This window comes from Rhinatrema bivittatum, chromosome 3 (assembly GCF_901001135.1).
Source record: "Rhinatrema bivittatum chromosome 3, aRhiBiv1.1, whole genome shotgun sequence".
NCBI lineage: Eukaryota > Metazoa > Chordata > Amphibia > Gymnophiona > Rhinatrematidae > Rhinatrema > Rhinatrema bivittatum.
Window position 1 is genome coordinate 52,096,447 of NC_042617.1, and position 13,807 is coordinate 52,110,253.

The 13,807-nt window shown below is 42.3% G+C and overlaps 1 protein-coding gene across 3 annotated transcripts in view; it reads right to left on the bottom strand.

Moving 5' to 3' along the window:
• RPS6KC1 (ribosomal protein S6 kinase C1) overlaps nt 1-13,807 on the bottom strand; it is a 287,188-nt gene that overhangs the window by 138,490 nt on the left and 134,891 nt on the right. For all 3 annotated transcript variants that reach the window (XM_029593219.1, XM_029593217.1, XM_029593218.1), the window contains exon 8: nt 5,217-5,338. In XM_029593219.1, coding sequence (XP_029449079.1) covers nt 5,217-5,338 — 122 coding nt within the window. The remainder of the gene's footprint in view (nt 1-5,216; nt 5,339-13,807) is intronic.

Below are 13,807 nucleotides of genomic sequence, written 5' to 3' on the forward strand. Positions count from 1 at the left end.
TTGAAAGTTTAGCACGAGAGCCGTGGATTTGCATACTGCTCCTCTTCCAGTCATTAATTCAAATTTGATCATATTATGATCACTATTGCCAAGCGGCCCCACCACCGTTACCTCTCTCACCAAGTCCTGTGCTCCACTGAGAAATAGATCTAAAATTGCTCCCTCTCTCGTCGGTTCCTGAACCAATTGCTCCATAAAGCTATCATTTATTCCATCCAGGAACGTTATCTCTCTAGCGTGTCCCGATAATACATTTACCCAGTCAATATTGGGGTAATTGAAGTCTCCCATTATTACCACACTACCAATTTGGTTAGCTTTCCTAATTTCTCTTAGCATTTAACTGTCTCTCTCACCATCTTGACCAGGTGGACGGTAGTATACTCCTATCACTATAGTCTTCCCTGACACACAAGGGATTTCTACCCATATTCAATTTTGCATTTATTTATTTATTTATTTAGAGTTTTTATATACCGGCAATCATGAAAACATATCTTGCTGGTTTACATAGAATGGGGGTGCAATAAAATACATAGAACTTAAGAACATAGAACTAGAACTGTGGTGACAGAAGGTACAGTTACATTTAACAAAGGTGGCTAAACTTGGAGTAGGAAAAATAGAAAAGAGGATAGAAATGGTTAAACAATATACAATTTAAATGTAGTATACAAAATAAATGTTATAAACAAACGGCAAGGTGATTTAGGAGTTATTGGATTGTGTCATTGAGTTGTGTCCGGAAAGGCTTGCTTGAATAACCAAGTCTTAAGTTTTTTCCTAAAATTTGGGAGGCAGGGCTCCTGTCTGAGGTCTGTAGGAATGGAATTCCACAGTAGAGGGCCAGCTGTGGAGGTGGCACGATCTCTTACGGTGATGTGTGTTTGGTCGTTTTCGCTGGGGGAACCAGGAGGGAACCTCTATATGCATCTCTGGTAGGTCTAGTGGAATTATGTACTTGGAGAGGGAATTGGAGATCGAGAGTGGTGAGTTGATGTATCGTTTTATAGGTGATAGTTAAGGCTTTATACATGATGCGGAAGTATACGGGTAACCAATGAAGCTCTTTCAGGATGGGTGAAATGTGGTCTCTTTTCCTTGCGCCTGTCAGAATACGGGCAGCTGAATTTTGAACCATCTGTAGTGGTTTGGAGTATGATGAAGGTAGACCTAGCAATAGGGAGTTGCAGTAGTCCAGTTTCGAAAATATGACTGCTTGGATGATCGTTCTGAAGTCTTGAGCGTGGAAAAGAGGTCTTATCCTTTTCAGGACCTGGAGTTTATAGAAACAGTCTTTGGTTGTTTTGTTGATGTGTGCCTTGAAGTTTAGCCGGTTATCTATTATCACTCCTAGGTCTCTAGTTTGTGTGGTAGGAAGATTGGTGGGAAGAGTACTGTTGTTGGTGTTGTTTTCAGGCGAGATAAGAAGGATCTCAGTCTTGGAGGAATTTAAGATGAGGTGTAAACTGTTGAGTAGTTGTTTGATTTTTTGGTGGCATGATTCCCAGTAGTCAAGAGTATTAGAGTATGTGTCTTTGATAGGGATGATGATTTGGATATCGTCTGCGTATAGAAAAAACTTTAGATTGAGGTCGGTGAGAAGTTGGCATAGAGGAAGAAGGTAAATATTGAATAGAGTCGGAAATAATGAAGAACCTTGTGGGACTCCTATGGTAGAGTCAAATCTTGAGGATTCCTTGTTTTGGAGTTTGACTTTGTAACCTCTATTGTTGAGAAAGGTTTTAAACCAGGAAAGGACGGTGCCTCTGATTCCTATGGATGACAACTGGTTTAGGAGGATAGCGTGGTTGACCGTGTCGAACGCTGCGGATATTAGGAGTGGTGGTTTCTTTCAAAGTGAGAGAGGTAGAGATAAGAGTGTGGTCCGACCATGGTACTTTTTGGATCTTCAAATTTGATGTAGTCGTAATGCCTTTGTTGCTGAAGATCAAGTCCAATGTGTGACCCGCTTTGTGAGTGGGTTCGTTGACTAATTGTTGGAATCCCATTGCTGACAGGGCTGTGAGGAGGGTTACGCAGCTATTAGATGGTGAAGGATTGTCTATGTGCAGATTGAAATCTCCTAAGATGATTGTTGGAGAATCCAGGTCGATGAGTGTGGTGGTGATTTCGAGGATTGGGGAGATGTCTGCTTCTAGGAGCCCTGGGGGGGCGTAGACAAGAAGGATTTGAAGATGTTGTGATGTGAAGAAACCGACTTCCAGTTTTGTGTTAGAAGTGAATGGGTGTTGGGTGAAGTTAAGACTTTTTTTAGTAGCTAGAAGGATTCCACCTCCTCTTTTTTTCAGTCTCGGGAGTGAGAAGAAGTCGTAGGTCAGCGTAGGGAGTTGGTTTATTAAAGCTGTATCTGTGGGCTTAAGCCATGTTTCGGTTACAGCACAAATATCAGGCTTGGCGTCGGTGAGATAATCGTTGAAAATAAGGGATTTTTTTGTTAGGGATTGTGCATTGAAGAGTGAGAGTGAAAAGAGGGTGAGGCCTAAAAGCTGGGTGATTGGTGCAATCAGAATTGGGGTGAGTGATTTTAAGTTGTTGTGAATGGCTTGTCTGGTGGATGGTCTTTTAGGTAGGAGGCGGTGTTGCAAAGTTGGTATTGGAAGAGCTGGAGACATAATGGATGGTTAGCTGGCTGTCGCTGAGGTAAGATGGGGGGCAGGCTAGGATGAGAGGATAAATTAATTGGGAGGTTAGGGCTCTGGATGAACGCTGGTTAGCTGCTTGATGGAAGAGTTCAGGAAGAGCGCAGAATGGTTGTTTGGAGAGCGCTGGATGGTTGTTTGGTGAGCGCTGGATGGTTGTTTGGTGAGCGCTGGATGGTTGTTTGGAGAGCGCTGGATGGTTGTTTGGTGAGCGCTGGATGGTTGTTTGGAGAGCGCTGGATGGTTGTTTGGTGAGCGCTGAATGGTTGTTTGGTGAGCGCTGAATGGTTGTTTGGTGAGCGCTGGATGGTTGTTTGGTGAGCGCTGGATGGTTGTTTGGAGAGCGCTGGAAAATTGTTGCAGGAAGAGCGCTAGCAGGTAGAGTGCAGGGTGGGCATTGGGTGAGCACTGGTACGGTGCTGTTGGGGTACTGCAAGGGGAGAGCGAGGGGTGAATCGAAGGGGCGAAACAAAGGGGCAGGCCCCTTTGTTGCGCTCCTTCGTGCGCGCGACGCCAAGGAGGGTGGCGGTTTAAATACCCCGCCGGTCGGTCGCGCCTCTGACGTCACCGCCGCGACGTTTTCGTGGGCGTTTCTTGTTTTGTGCTGGCGGTTCTGGGGCGTGGGCTCGCGGCTCGGGTGTCATGCAGGATATTTATCCTGTTGGACTCTATGCCATCCCGGACATAAAGTGCCATACCGCCTCCCGAGTGCTCCTCTCTGTCTTTGCGATATAATTTGTACCCCGGTATAGCACTATCCCATTGGTTGTCCTCCTTCCACCATGTCTCTGAGATGCCAATTAAGTCTATGTCATCATTCACTGCTATACATTCTAATTCTCCCATCTTACTTCTTAGACTTCTGGCATTAGCATACAAACATTTCAAAGTTTGCTTTTTGTTTGTATTTTCATTCTGCTTTTTAATTGATAGGGATAAGTCAGAATTTTTTAGCTCAGGTGAGTTTTTTAGTTACAGGCACTTGGACTACTTTTCTTATTATTGGAACCTCACTGTAGGGATGCCCTAATTCTAATGCATCATTAGTTTCCTTTGAAGATACCTCTCTTCGAACCATGCGCTGCTGAGCGACTGTCGGCTTTCCCCTTTGTTCTAGTTTAAAAGCTGCTCTATCTCCTTTTTAAAGGTTAGTGCCAGCAGTCTGGTTCCACCCTGGTTAAGGTGGAGCCCATCCCTTCAGAAGAGACTCCCCCTTCCCCAAAAGGTTCCCCAGTTCCTAACAAAACTGCTGCTGTCTTAGTGAAGCGCCAGCAGCCGGTAAGTTTAAAAAAAAAAAAATGTAGATGAGTTGGGGGGGGTAGGGGTTGGGACGTAGAGGGAAAAAGGGAAGGAAGGATAGTTAGGGGGTTAGGGAAGTTCCCTCCCAGTCCGCTCCTTTGAGGGAACTGGGGAAGGCCCGATGACGTCGTGACACGCTTTTAAATAAAATCCCCCCTTGCAACGCGTGCATGTTATAAAATCGGCGCGTCCTTTTTAAAATTTACCTTTAAGTGCTGATAAGTGTCAGACCTATCAGCACTTAGTATTAAGTGAAGCGGCAGGGGGTAAGAGCCACTCCTCATTCCATCCTGTATTAGGGAGGCTTTTGAGGGTTCAAGCAGGGGAGGGGGCAGAGATTTTGGATTTTTTTTGGAGGTACTGGATGGAAATGCACTTGGCACGCGTCAATACCGGGAAATGATGCAGTTCAGCCACCACTAAAATTTAAAATATACTGGGAGCACAGGGGGGGGGGGGAGAGTGCGGGGGGCTTGGCCAAGGTTTGCCTTACACGTGCGCAAATGACACCTTTAGCAGAAACGCGTCCTTTGCACAAAATCAAGTGGGGCAGCCCCAGATGTCGACAAGTCATCGCTGCTTGGATGGGCAGGAAAAAGAATGAATGAAGCAAGCAGAGGTTTTGGAAAGTCTTTTTGAGAAGCAACAATTAGTTTAAATATATTTAAGGGCTTTTCTGCAATTTCTGGCGAGGTTGCCGATTTTTCAGTGTCTTCAGCCAGAAAGGTAAGTTGCAGCTCGGGTGAAAAATGCCAAGGACTGACGTTTTGACTGGCACCCTTCCAGTAAAATGGGACTGCATTAGGTAAAGGTTCAACGATTCCGTAATGCGAGGTTAGGGGCTAAATCAATAACCGGCGTCCAAACAGCGGAGCTAGAGAGGTACTTTTCCAAATCTGAACAAAAACTGGCTAAGTTTCAAACATATGGTATCTGCCTAATTTGATTTTGAAAACTGGGTTCTTATGCACTATATGCAATATAAGGGAGTGTCATGGCAGGTGCGTTAGCAGCATGAAAACGTAAGGTACATTTACCACAAGCCCCCAGAATAACCCCCCCAAAACTAAACACCCTTTTTTTTTTCCTGAGGCCAACTTAATACAACATTATGAAACTAAGTGCGAGCTTTCAGGCAGCTGAAAATCCATTCACGCACAGTAACTATTTCTAGCTTTACAAAAGACGATTGGTTATTTAGATACAGTACAAAAAGAGAACATGGAAAAATGAGAGAAAAGATGGGATTCCTACCTCACAGGCAGAACCATCTTCACCAGAGCTTTTTTGACACAAGCTGGAGATTTTTTCTGCTCGGATAAGGTATTCTGCCGTCTTCTTCTTCACAGCTTCTCGTCGCGTTGGACTTGACTCACCTACACGGAATAAGAGAAAATGGTCTCGCGTTACTTACCAGACCTTGATTTTTGCCTGTTTTTAATCTGGTCTGCTGCACACAAAGGACATACATTAAAGCCCTCAGTGACGCACATACTGGTGCCCTCAATAAATGGTTTTCTTGCAAGCTCCCCCGAACAGAGCAAAAGTAGTTATGTGAGATCATCACAGAACACATCAACACATGCAAGGAATCAAATCTTAGCCCTTCAGATAAATAAGTTCTCCATACTGGCAGCTGCCCTACCAAGCTACACCACTGTCTTATTTTAACCCCACGAGGCTACAGAACATTTTATAAGGCAGTCCCAAGCATGGAATATTTCTTATTTTGCATACATCGAGCAGAGCTACAGAAATGATTAACTGTATTAGTAGCTGTAATAAAACACTACACATTCTCGACGTTGTCTACAAGGATCTAGAAAACCCACTTATACAGGTAAAGTGCATTTACATATGTAAAACCCAATTTTAAGCATGTAAATGTTTTTTAAACTCAGGCCCTTTGTTTCAAGGGAAAAAAGGAAGGCTGATTGACTTGCTCCAGGGCATGCAATCAGTGGCGGACAGGAGAGGCCAATCGCGGCCTCTAGATTATTTACTTTGTTTAGAGCTGCCCTTCCCAAAAAGGATTCTGTGTGTACTGAACAATACTCAATGGGAACAATTTTCATTAAGCTGAACTGGGGACACAATACACAGTTTATCATCATTTAATTTTTTTTTATATTCTTCCTTTCGTAACTTGTCCACCATTGCAAAGCGAATTACATTCAGGTACTGTACATATTTCCCTATCCCCAGAGGGCTCACAATCTAAGGGATAGGTTTACTAAGCTGTGATAAGCGTTTAACACAAGAAAAATGCTGTTTGATTGCGGCAATATTGTATGATATTTTACCCCCAAAAATCCGCAAATAAAGTAACATGGCCTGCTTCAAATAATGCAAGCTGTGGTATTTCCTGAAAAGTCAGCTACAACTCAGGAGCTGTAGCTAACTTTTCTCTGAGGCATTAGGTTGCTAACATGCATCCTGATGCCTCCATATTTAAAATTAAAGATTGCAGTGCTCAGCCTGGAGCTTAGAAGGTGCTCCATCCACTAGACTACCAGGGGCCTCCAGGTATTGCTAAGGGGGGTGGGGGAGTGTTTCCAACTAAGGGAAGGGGTGTTTGATGTCGGTGGGATGTTTGGGACCAGGGGAGAAGGGAGACTTTTGTTCAAGGGGATGGGTCTGAGAAGGGGGGGGGTAGGGCATCGCTGTGTGATTTTATTATCTATATTTTCTCATTTTTCGCCAAATTTTACACATTTGGAGGGAGTGTTAAGGTCTGCTGCCAGCCCTTTAAAATGACGAAGGGGGCCACCATTCTGTGTTTTTTTTTTCCCTTTCCTCATTATATTTTTTCTTGCAGAATTTGTTTGCAAGAAAAAATATCGTAAGAGAACCACCAAGGTACTTTTCCACGGGAATGTCCCCACCCACGATGTTTTACCGCAGCCTGCAGTATTTGTCCCCTCCTGCGATAAAATACGGTGGCACAGTAAATGGCCCCTAAGTTTGTACCTAAGTGAATGGTGGTTGAAGGGATTTACCCAAGGTGACAGAGAACAGCAGCAGAAAATTCACTATGAGATGCAAGTGCCTTTGCACCCAGGTAAACCCTGCTTTCTGCCAGTAGTGTTAAGTGGAAAAAAAAACCATGTGCGTGTACTGAAAATTCAATGTTTATTCCTCTGACCCAAACCCGTTTCCCAAAGTGCCTATCTTTTTGCAGTATCTAAACCAAGCTGCACAATTAAACTCCACACCTAAACCATTCTGCAGTGGCCAGTCTTCAAGCCTTTATTATTATTATTATTATTTAATAACTTTTATATACCGACGAACGTTGGGAACATCTCGTCGGTTAGCTAGCCAGCTAGATCAAGTTGGATATTGTCCTCAGTATGCCCATCATTTAAAGAAGCACTGCACACAGTGATAAGAAATCCAGATTAAAGAAAAATAACGCATTCGTTTCTGTATGGTAAATTATTTTTAGTGTATAGTAGCAAACATTACAACAGTGATATGAGTAAACATATCATGCCAGGAGAAAGACTGGCAATTGTCACCACTGTAAAAAAAAAAAAAAAAAAATTATATATATATATATATATATATATATATATATATATACTGTGTTTATTCTGTATACCAATGATTTCTGCAACAAAAGGTAAAATCTTGAACAAAGTTCTATTTCATGGCCTAAGTCAGCAAAATGGTTAAAGACCTGAGCCATCCACTTAATGTTAAGAACTGGTCAACAAGGGACAGCGTTGGTAATGTATTTTCTGTTTATATCCAACCTAACCCCAATCTAATATCTGATCAAAGCAAGCTGGCTTCTGTACTTAGAAGTTCGTTTAGGTAATGAGAGTTGTAAATCAAAGGCTATAATGAAAATCAAATCAAGCCATTTTCTTAGTTGGTGCTTCTAAACGTTGTTCTAGATGTTGCATCACTGTTTAGCCATTTTTGGCCTTGTCTCAGTGCCACAAATCTAAAGCTTCCCTTGGAACTTAAATTATTTAATACCAATAGAATCCATAGAGTTCATTCCATCTCTCCAAGCACTTGTTTTTGCTTATTCTTTGTTCCCCCTGCATTCATAGGATGAGCTTGTCTTTAGTCTTCGAAAAAACAGATGAGACAGAAGGAAAAAAAAAAAAAGAGCACCAAATAAGCACCACGATTAAAACAAAAGATACTACCAAGTGAAGCAGGCGTCTTCTGAGCAGTAAGGCCCAGATGTACTACATTTTCTTCCCCATAGACACAAAATGAAAAGAAAATCCCTAGTACATCTGACCCAGAATGTTCAATGGTGCAGTCAAAAGGCACAAGGTGGAGAAGTCAAAGGCACTTCTCCCCATGGCTGCAAATTTATTTATAATATTTTATATACCGCCGCTCATCAAAGATATCAGGTCGGTGTACAGTGAACAAGAACTTACGCCGGAGCGTTATACATTTAACAAGGTTATACAAGCGTTATATATTACTGTTACATATACAACACTGGATTCTGCCTACACTGCTGCGGCCTCTTGATTTCTCGCTCCTGGTGCAAGCCACTGCTACCACAGCCCCACGTAACTTCCATAAGCCCCCTGTGCTTTCTGGAAAAGCCATATATAGTTCAGGCGATAAGGGTTGCTGATCCATCACAAAGAGTTGGGATCATCACGAGATGCTGATATGGTGGTGCAATAAGTGGAGTCACGGGAAGCAACCTGTACAATGATTTTGCTATTTCTAAAGCAAACCAAAATGACTGCAAAGTGCACTAGAAAAACTGTTTCTAAATCCATATTATAACTACAACCATCTAACAGACCATCTCCCTCACATGTGTGGGATCACATGTGCTGATTCACTTAGACATTTCTGGTCACTTATATTATCACTATAGATTTTTCAGGAAACATGAGTTCATTTTATTTTATAATGAATCTTGAAAAGTAATTTTCAATTTATGGCAAGATCAATTTACTGTTATTTGATATTTCTGGATGCCATCTGATAAAATACTTTTTTTTAAATGGATGACTACACCTTAACAAAAATATTTCTTCGTTTTTTCAGATGTATAAAGAAAAGTGATTGCAGGTATAAGCACTCAGATAAAAAAATACAGAAAAGGTAAGAAAAAAAAAAAAGAAAAAGAAAAAATACTACTGGAAACCATCTGTATTTGGATTCCCAAAAATCTCAAGGCATACGATGAAAGAAGAAAAGCCAGGCACACCCAAAAATGTATACACAGGCAGGGTAATTTCCAATAGTGTGCAAAAGTCAGCAAATACACATGCATAAGTTGGTGTATCTAATATTGAAGCTATATTTTATAAACTGTGTGGCAGCAATTGCACAGTTTATAAAATATCGCACATCTTCACCCCAAAAATATGTGCATGGCAGAACATGCACATTGTTTTTTTAATGCAGACATCCACACAGCTTGTGCATCTATTTTATAAAAAAATACATATATATTTTAAGCAGGCATTAACTGTAACCTGTGTGCGTACTGTCAGTTTATGACCAGGAGCAGGTATTTTATAAGTGTCCTTTTATGAAAATACTCGTGTGCATACTTTTAATCACTAGTTCACATCCCCCTCACCATTTAACCCAGACCTCCCATCCAAACACTGCAGAGAAAAGACAAATGCAATTTCATTTCATTTCTGCGACTTGAACAGCAGATGTGTGAAAGTGTGTGCGTAGGTTTGTGCATACACCACTAGTAAAATACTTGCTTGTGCATGCATTTCTGAACCCTGCCCCTGAACACATGGTTGAAGGGTGAGGTGAGAGAGGCTATAATAGTTAAAAACATCTTTCAAGAAATAGAAAAGAGTTTTCAATGAAGAAAACAGGAAACAGCATAAGCACTAGCAAGTTAGATGCAATGCATTGATAAGGAAGGCAAAGAGAGAATTTGAAAAGAAACTTGCCATGGAAGTAAAAACTCATAATAAAAACTTTTCAGGTACATTCAAAGTAAAAAGCATGCGAGGTAGTTAGTTGGACCATTAGATGATCAAGGAGTAAAAGGACACTTAGGGATGACAAAGCCATAGCAAAGACTAAATGAATTCTTTGCTTTGGTCTTCACTGAGGAAGATGCTAGAAATTATATTCAAAGGTGATGATTCAGCAGAACTGAAACAAATCTCAATTAACCTGGAAGATGTACTAGGGCAAACTGGCAAACTAAAGAGTAGCAAATCACCTGGACCAGACGGTATACATCCCAGTACTGAAAGAACTGAAAAATGAAATTGCGGACCTGTTAATAGTAATTTATAAACTATCATTAAAATTATCTATGATACCTGAAGGCTGGAGGGTTGCCAATGTAAGGATTCAAAGAGTGATCCAAGTGACTATAGACCAGCAAGTTTGACATCTGTGCCAGGCAAAATGGTAGAAACTATTATAAAGAACAAAACTGCTAAATATATAGATTGGCTAAATTGTCCTATTAAATTATGCCTAAGGAAGTCTTGCCTCACCAATCTGCAACATTTTTTGAGGGTGTAAATAAACATGGGAATAAAAGTGAGCCAGTTGATATAGTGTACCTGGATTTCTAGAAAGCATTTGACAAAGTCCCTCATGAGAAACTTCTTAGGAAATTAAAAAGTCATGAGTTGAGGACATGGATTGCAAACTGGTTAAAAGATAGAAAACAGAGAGAATAGTGGAGTTCCCCAGCGATCTGTCCTGGGACCACTGCTTTTTATAAATGACCTGGAAATGTAGACAATGAGTGGGGTGAACAAACTAGCCAATGACACCAAATTATTCAAAGTTGTTAAATCACAAGAGGATTGTGAGAAATTGCAAGAGGACCTTGAAAAACTGGGCAAGCAAACGACAAATGAAATTTAATGTGGGCAAGTGCAAGTGATGCACTTAGGGAAGAGTAACCCAAATTATAGCTACAAAATGTAAGGTTCCACATGAGGAGTCATCATTCAGGAAAAGGATGTAGGTGTCATAGTTGATAATATAGTGAAATCTTCTGCTCAGTGTACAGCAGCAGCAGCCAAGAAAGCAAAGAGAATGCTAGGGTTTATTAGAAAAGGAATAGAGAATAAAACAGAGAATATCATTGCCTCTGTATGACTCCATTTGTCACATCATCTTGAATACTGTGTGCAGTTTTGGTCACCACATCTCAAAAAAGATATAGCATAATTAGAAAGAGAAGGGCAACCAAAATGATACAGTGGATGGAATGATTCCCCTATGAGGAAAGGCTAAAGAGGTTAGGACATTTCATCTTGGAGAATAGACAGTTTAGGGGAGATATGATAGAGGTCTATCAAATAAAGAGTGAACGAGTAAATATTAATTGGTTGTTTACTCTTTTAAAGAGTACAAAAACTAGAGGACACACAATGAAGTTACTCAGTGAAACTTTTATAATAAAAATATTTTTTTACTCAATGCATGAATGGCAGTCAATCAAATTGAATACATTGAACATTGAACTTAAGCTATGGAATTCATTGCTAGAGGATGTAGTGAAACCTATTAGTGTAGCTGTGTTTAAAAAAAGGTTTTGCCAAGTTCCTGGAGGAAACATCCATAAACAATTATTAAGGGAGAGTTGCAGAAATCCACTGTTTATTCTTGGGATAAGCAGCCCTGGAATTTATCTACCCCTTGGGATCCTGCTAGGTACTTGTGACCTGGATTGGCCACTGTTGGCAACAGGATACTGGGCTTGATGGACCTTTGGTCTGACCCAGTGTGGCTCCTTTTTGCCTGTACTTGAACAAAACTTACTATCAACAAAACTTACAATCAACATAGAAAACTGCTTAACGCTCTTGCATGGAAATCCCATACAAATTAGAGCATTGAGCAGTACTCCTTGATGAACTGAGACTGCATTTGGCCAGCATACATTTCTTAGTGCTGGCAATTTAACTTAAAACGCCACCTTTACTTACCTTCTCCAGCAACTGCAGCAGTGGCTGCTGAAGCTCTGTCCTCACAGTCCTCTTCCTTAGGGTCCACAGTTAGTCACTCACACACAGTCTCTGTCTCACACACACCAGAAACCTCCCTGACCAGTCTCTGTCTCTCTGTCACACACATGCTCTCAATCACATACATGTTCTCTCTCCCTCTGGCTCAAGTCACTCACGTCCTCACACCCACCCCCCCCCCCCCCCCCCCCAAGCACAAATGGCAGTTGCAGTAGCCATCTTCTCCAACCCTTGTGACTTGAGAATGAAGAATCCCATCAGCTGTGGTGGCTAACTCTGTTCTTTCTCCCATCGCTGATCACCGGATGTGCTTTATTTTGGTCCGGGCCTGCGCTGTTGACAGTATTTATGCAGCGTGGTCTTCTCTTTTTCCCGTGCGCCCCACTGTACATTCCTTCCGGTTCTGAGCCATGGAGGTGGGAAGAAGAAAAGGCCATGCTGTTGATGTTGCCAGCTTCCACTAACGCTGCTGCCGTTCCTGCCTGGGCGGAAGAGCAGCAGTGTTAGTGGAAGAATATCTGCATCTTGCTGTGATAGAGGAGAGGGAGGGAACTTACTTGGGAACTTTTGATTTACAGTCACCTTGACATTTCATCTATTAATTGGGATGGGGACAGAGTCCGAGGTATGCGCACAAGCTTTCTCCTCTCGTGCACACTCACTCTTAACACACTCACATGTTTACTTTCATTCTCCCACACATACACTCCCCTCTTCCTACCAGCAGCAGCAATCTCCTCCTTTGGGCACCCCGGCAGCCATGAAACTCCTCCTCTGTCTTCTTCAGGCCACTGGCAGGAAGACGGGAGGAGGCTTCCAATTGGCCCGTGGGGGCAGGAAGAAGGGAGGAGGCTTCCAATTGGCCCACAGAGGCAAGGAAAAGGCTTCTGATTGGTTACTGCAGGCACACAGGCATCAAACTGGAAGCAAGACACCAGAGGTTTCAGGTGTTGACCTGGAGCTCCGGCAGTTTCACTAGAATTCCAGAGTCTCCGGGTCAGATCCGGAGACTCCGGATCTGACCCGGAGGATTGGGAGGAATGGGAGGGAAACACAACTGGGGCAGAGGATTGGGAGGATTGGGAGGAAAACACAACTGGGGCAGTGGGACACCAGGAACCGCGACACATCTGCCGGTGCTTGGTGACTCACTGGTGTGTCAGGACCAGATAATCACCCCTTCCTGCAAATGACCTTCTTGCCCACTGTTGGCACTACTGGTAAGAAGTGTCCCAGATTGCCTTCCAGAAATATGGTCGCCTTGCTCTAAACCTCATCGCATCTGTGAACAATGTCCAGACACCAAAAGTTAATATTAGGAAAGAAGAGAAGCCCATGAATTGCTCCATTAGAATCCGTGGGGGTTTGGCGGAGGGGTGGGAGGGGTAGTCAGTAATCATTTACACAGGGCATCAAAGCAGGTAGCAACAGCCCTGCACAATTGTAAAATTAAGAAAACATAAAATAGGATTACGAAATAAAAACACAAAGGTAAATACCCAAACGGTTTGTTTGGCTAAGTTAAAGATTTAGTTGGACAAACCACGGGTTTTCAAAATTCCTGTGCTCTGGCTGCCTCCAATTTATCCGGCTAGGTAGTTAGCCAGGTAAAACTTATTCAGTTAACTTGGAGGTGTTCCGGGGAAGTGGTTAAAACATTATGTCCCAGTGTCTTATTTAGGGCACATAATGGGTTAGATTACCCGGATAACTTATCCGGCTAAGTCTGGTCGTGCTGGAGATCAGTCCTAAAATTTGCTGAGTAAGTTTATCCAGCCTCTGCTGATTATCCATGACAATTTAGCTGGCTAAGTTGTCTGCTTGCCGCCCTGCAGAATATGGACCTCCTAGTTACCACATTTCCTTATTACTTTGAACAGTAAA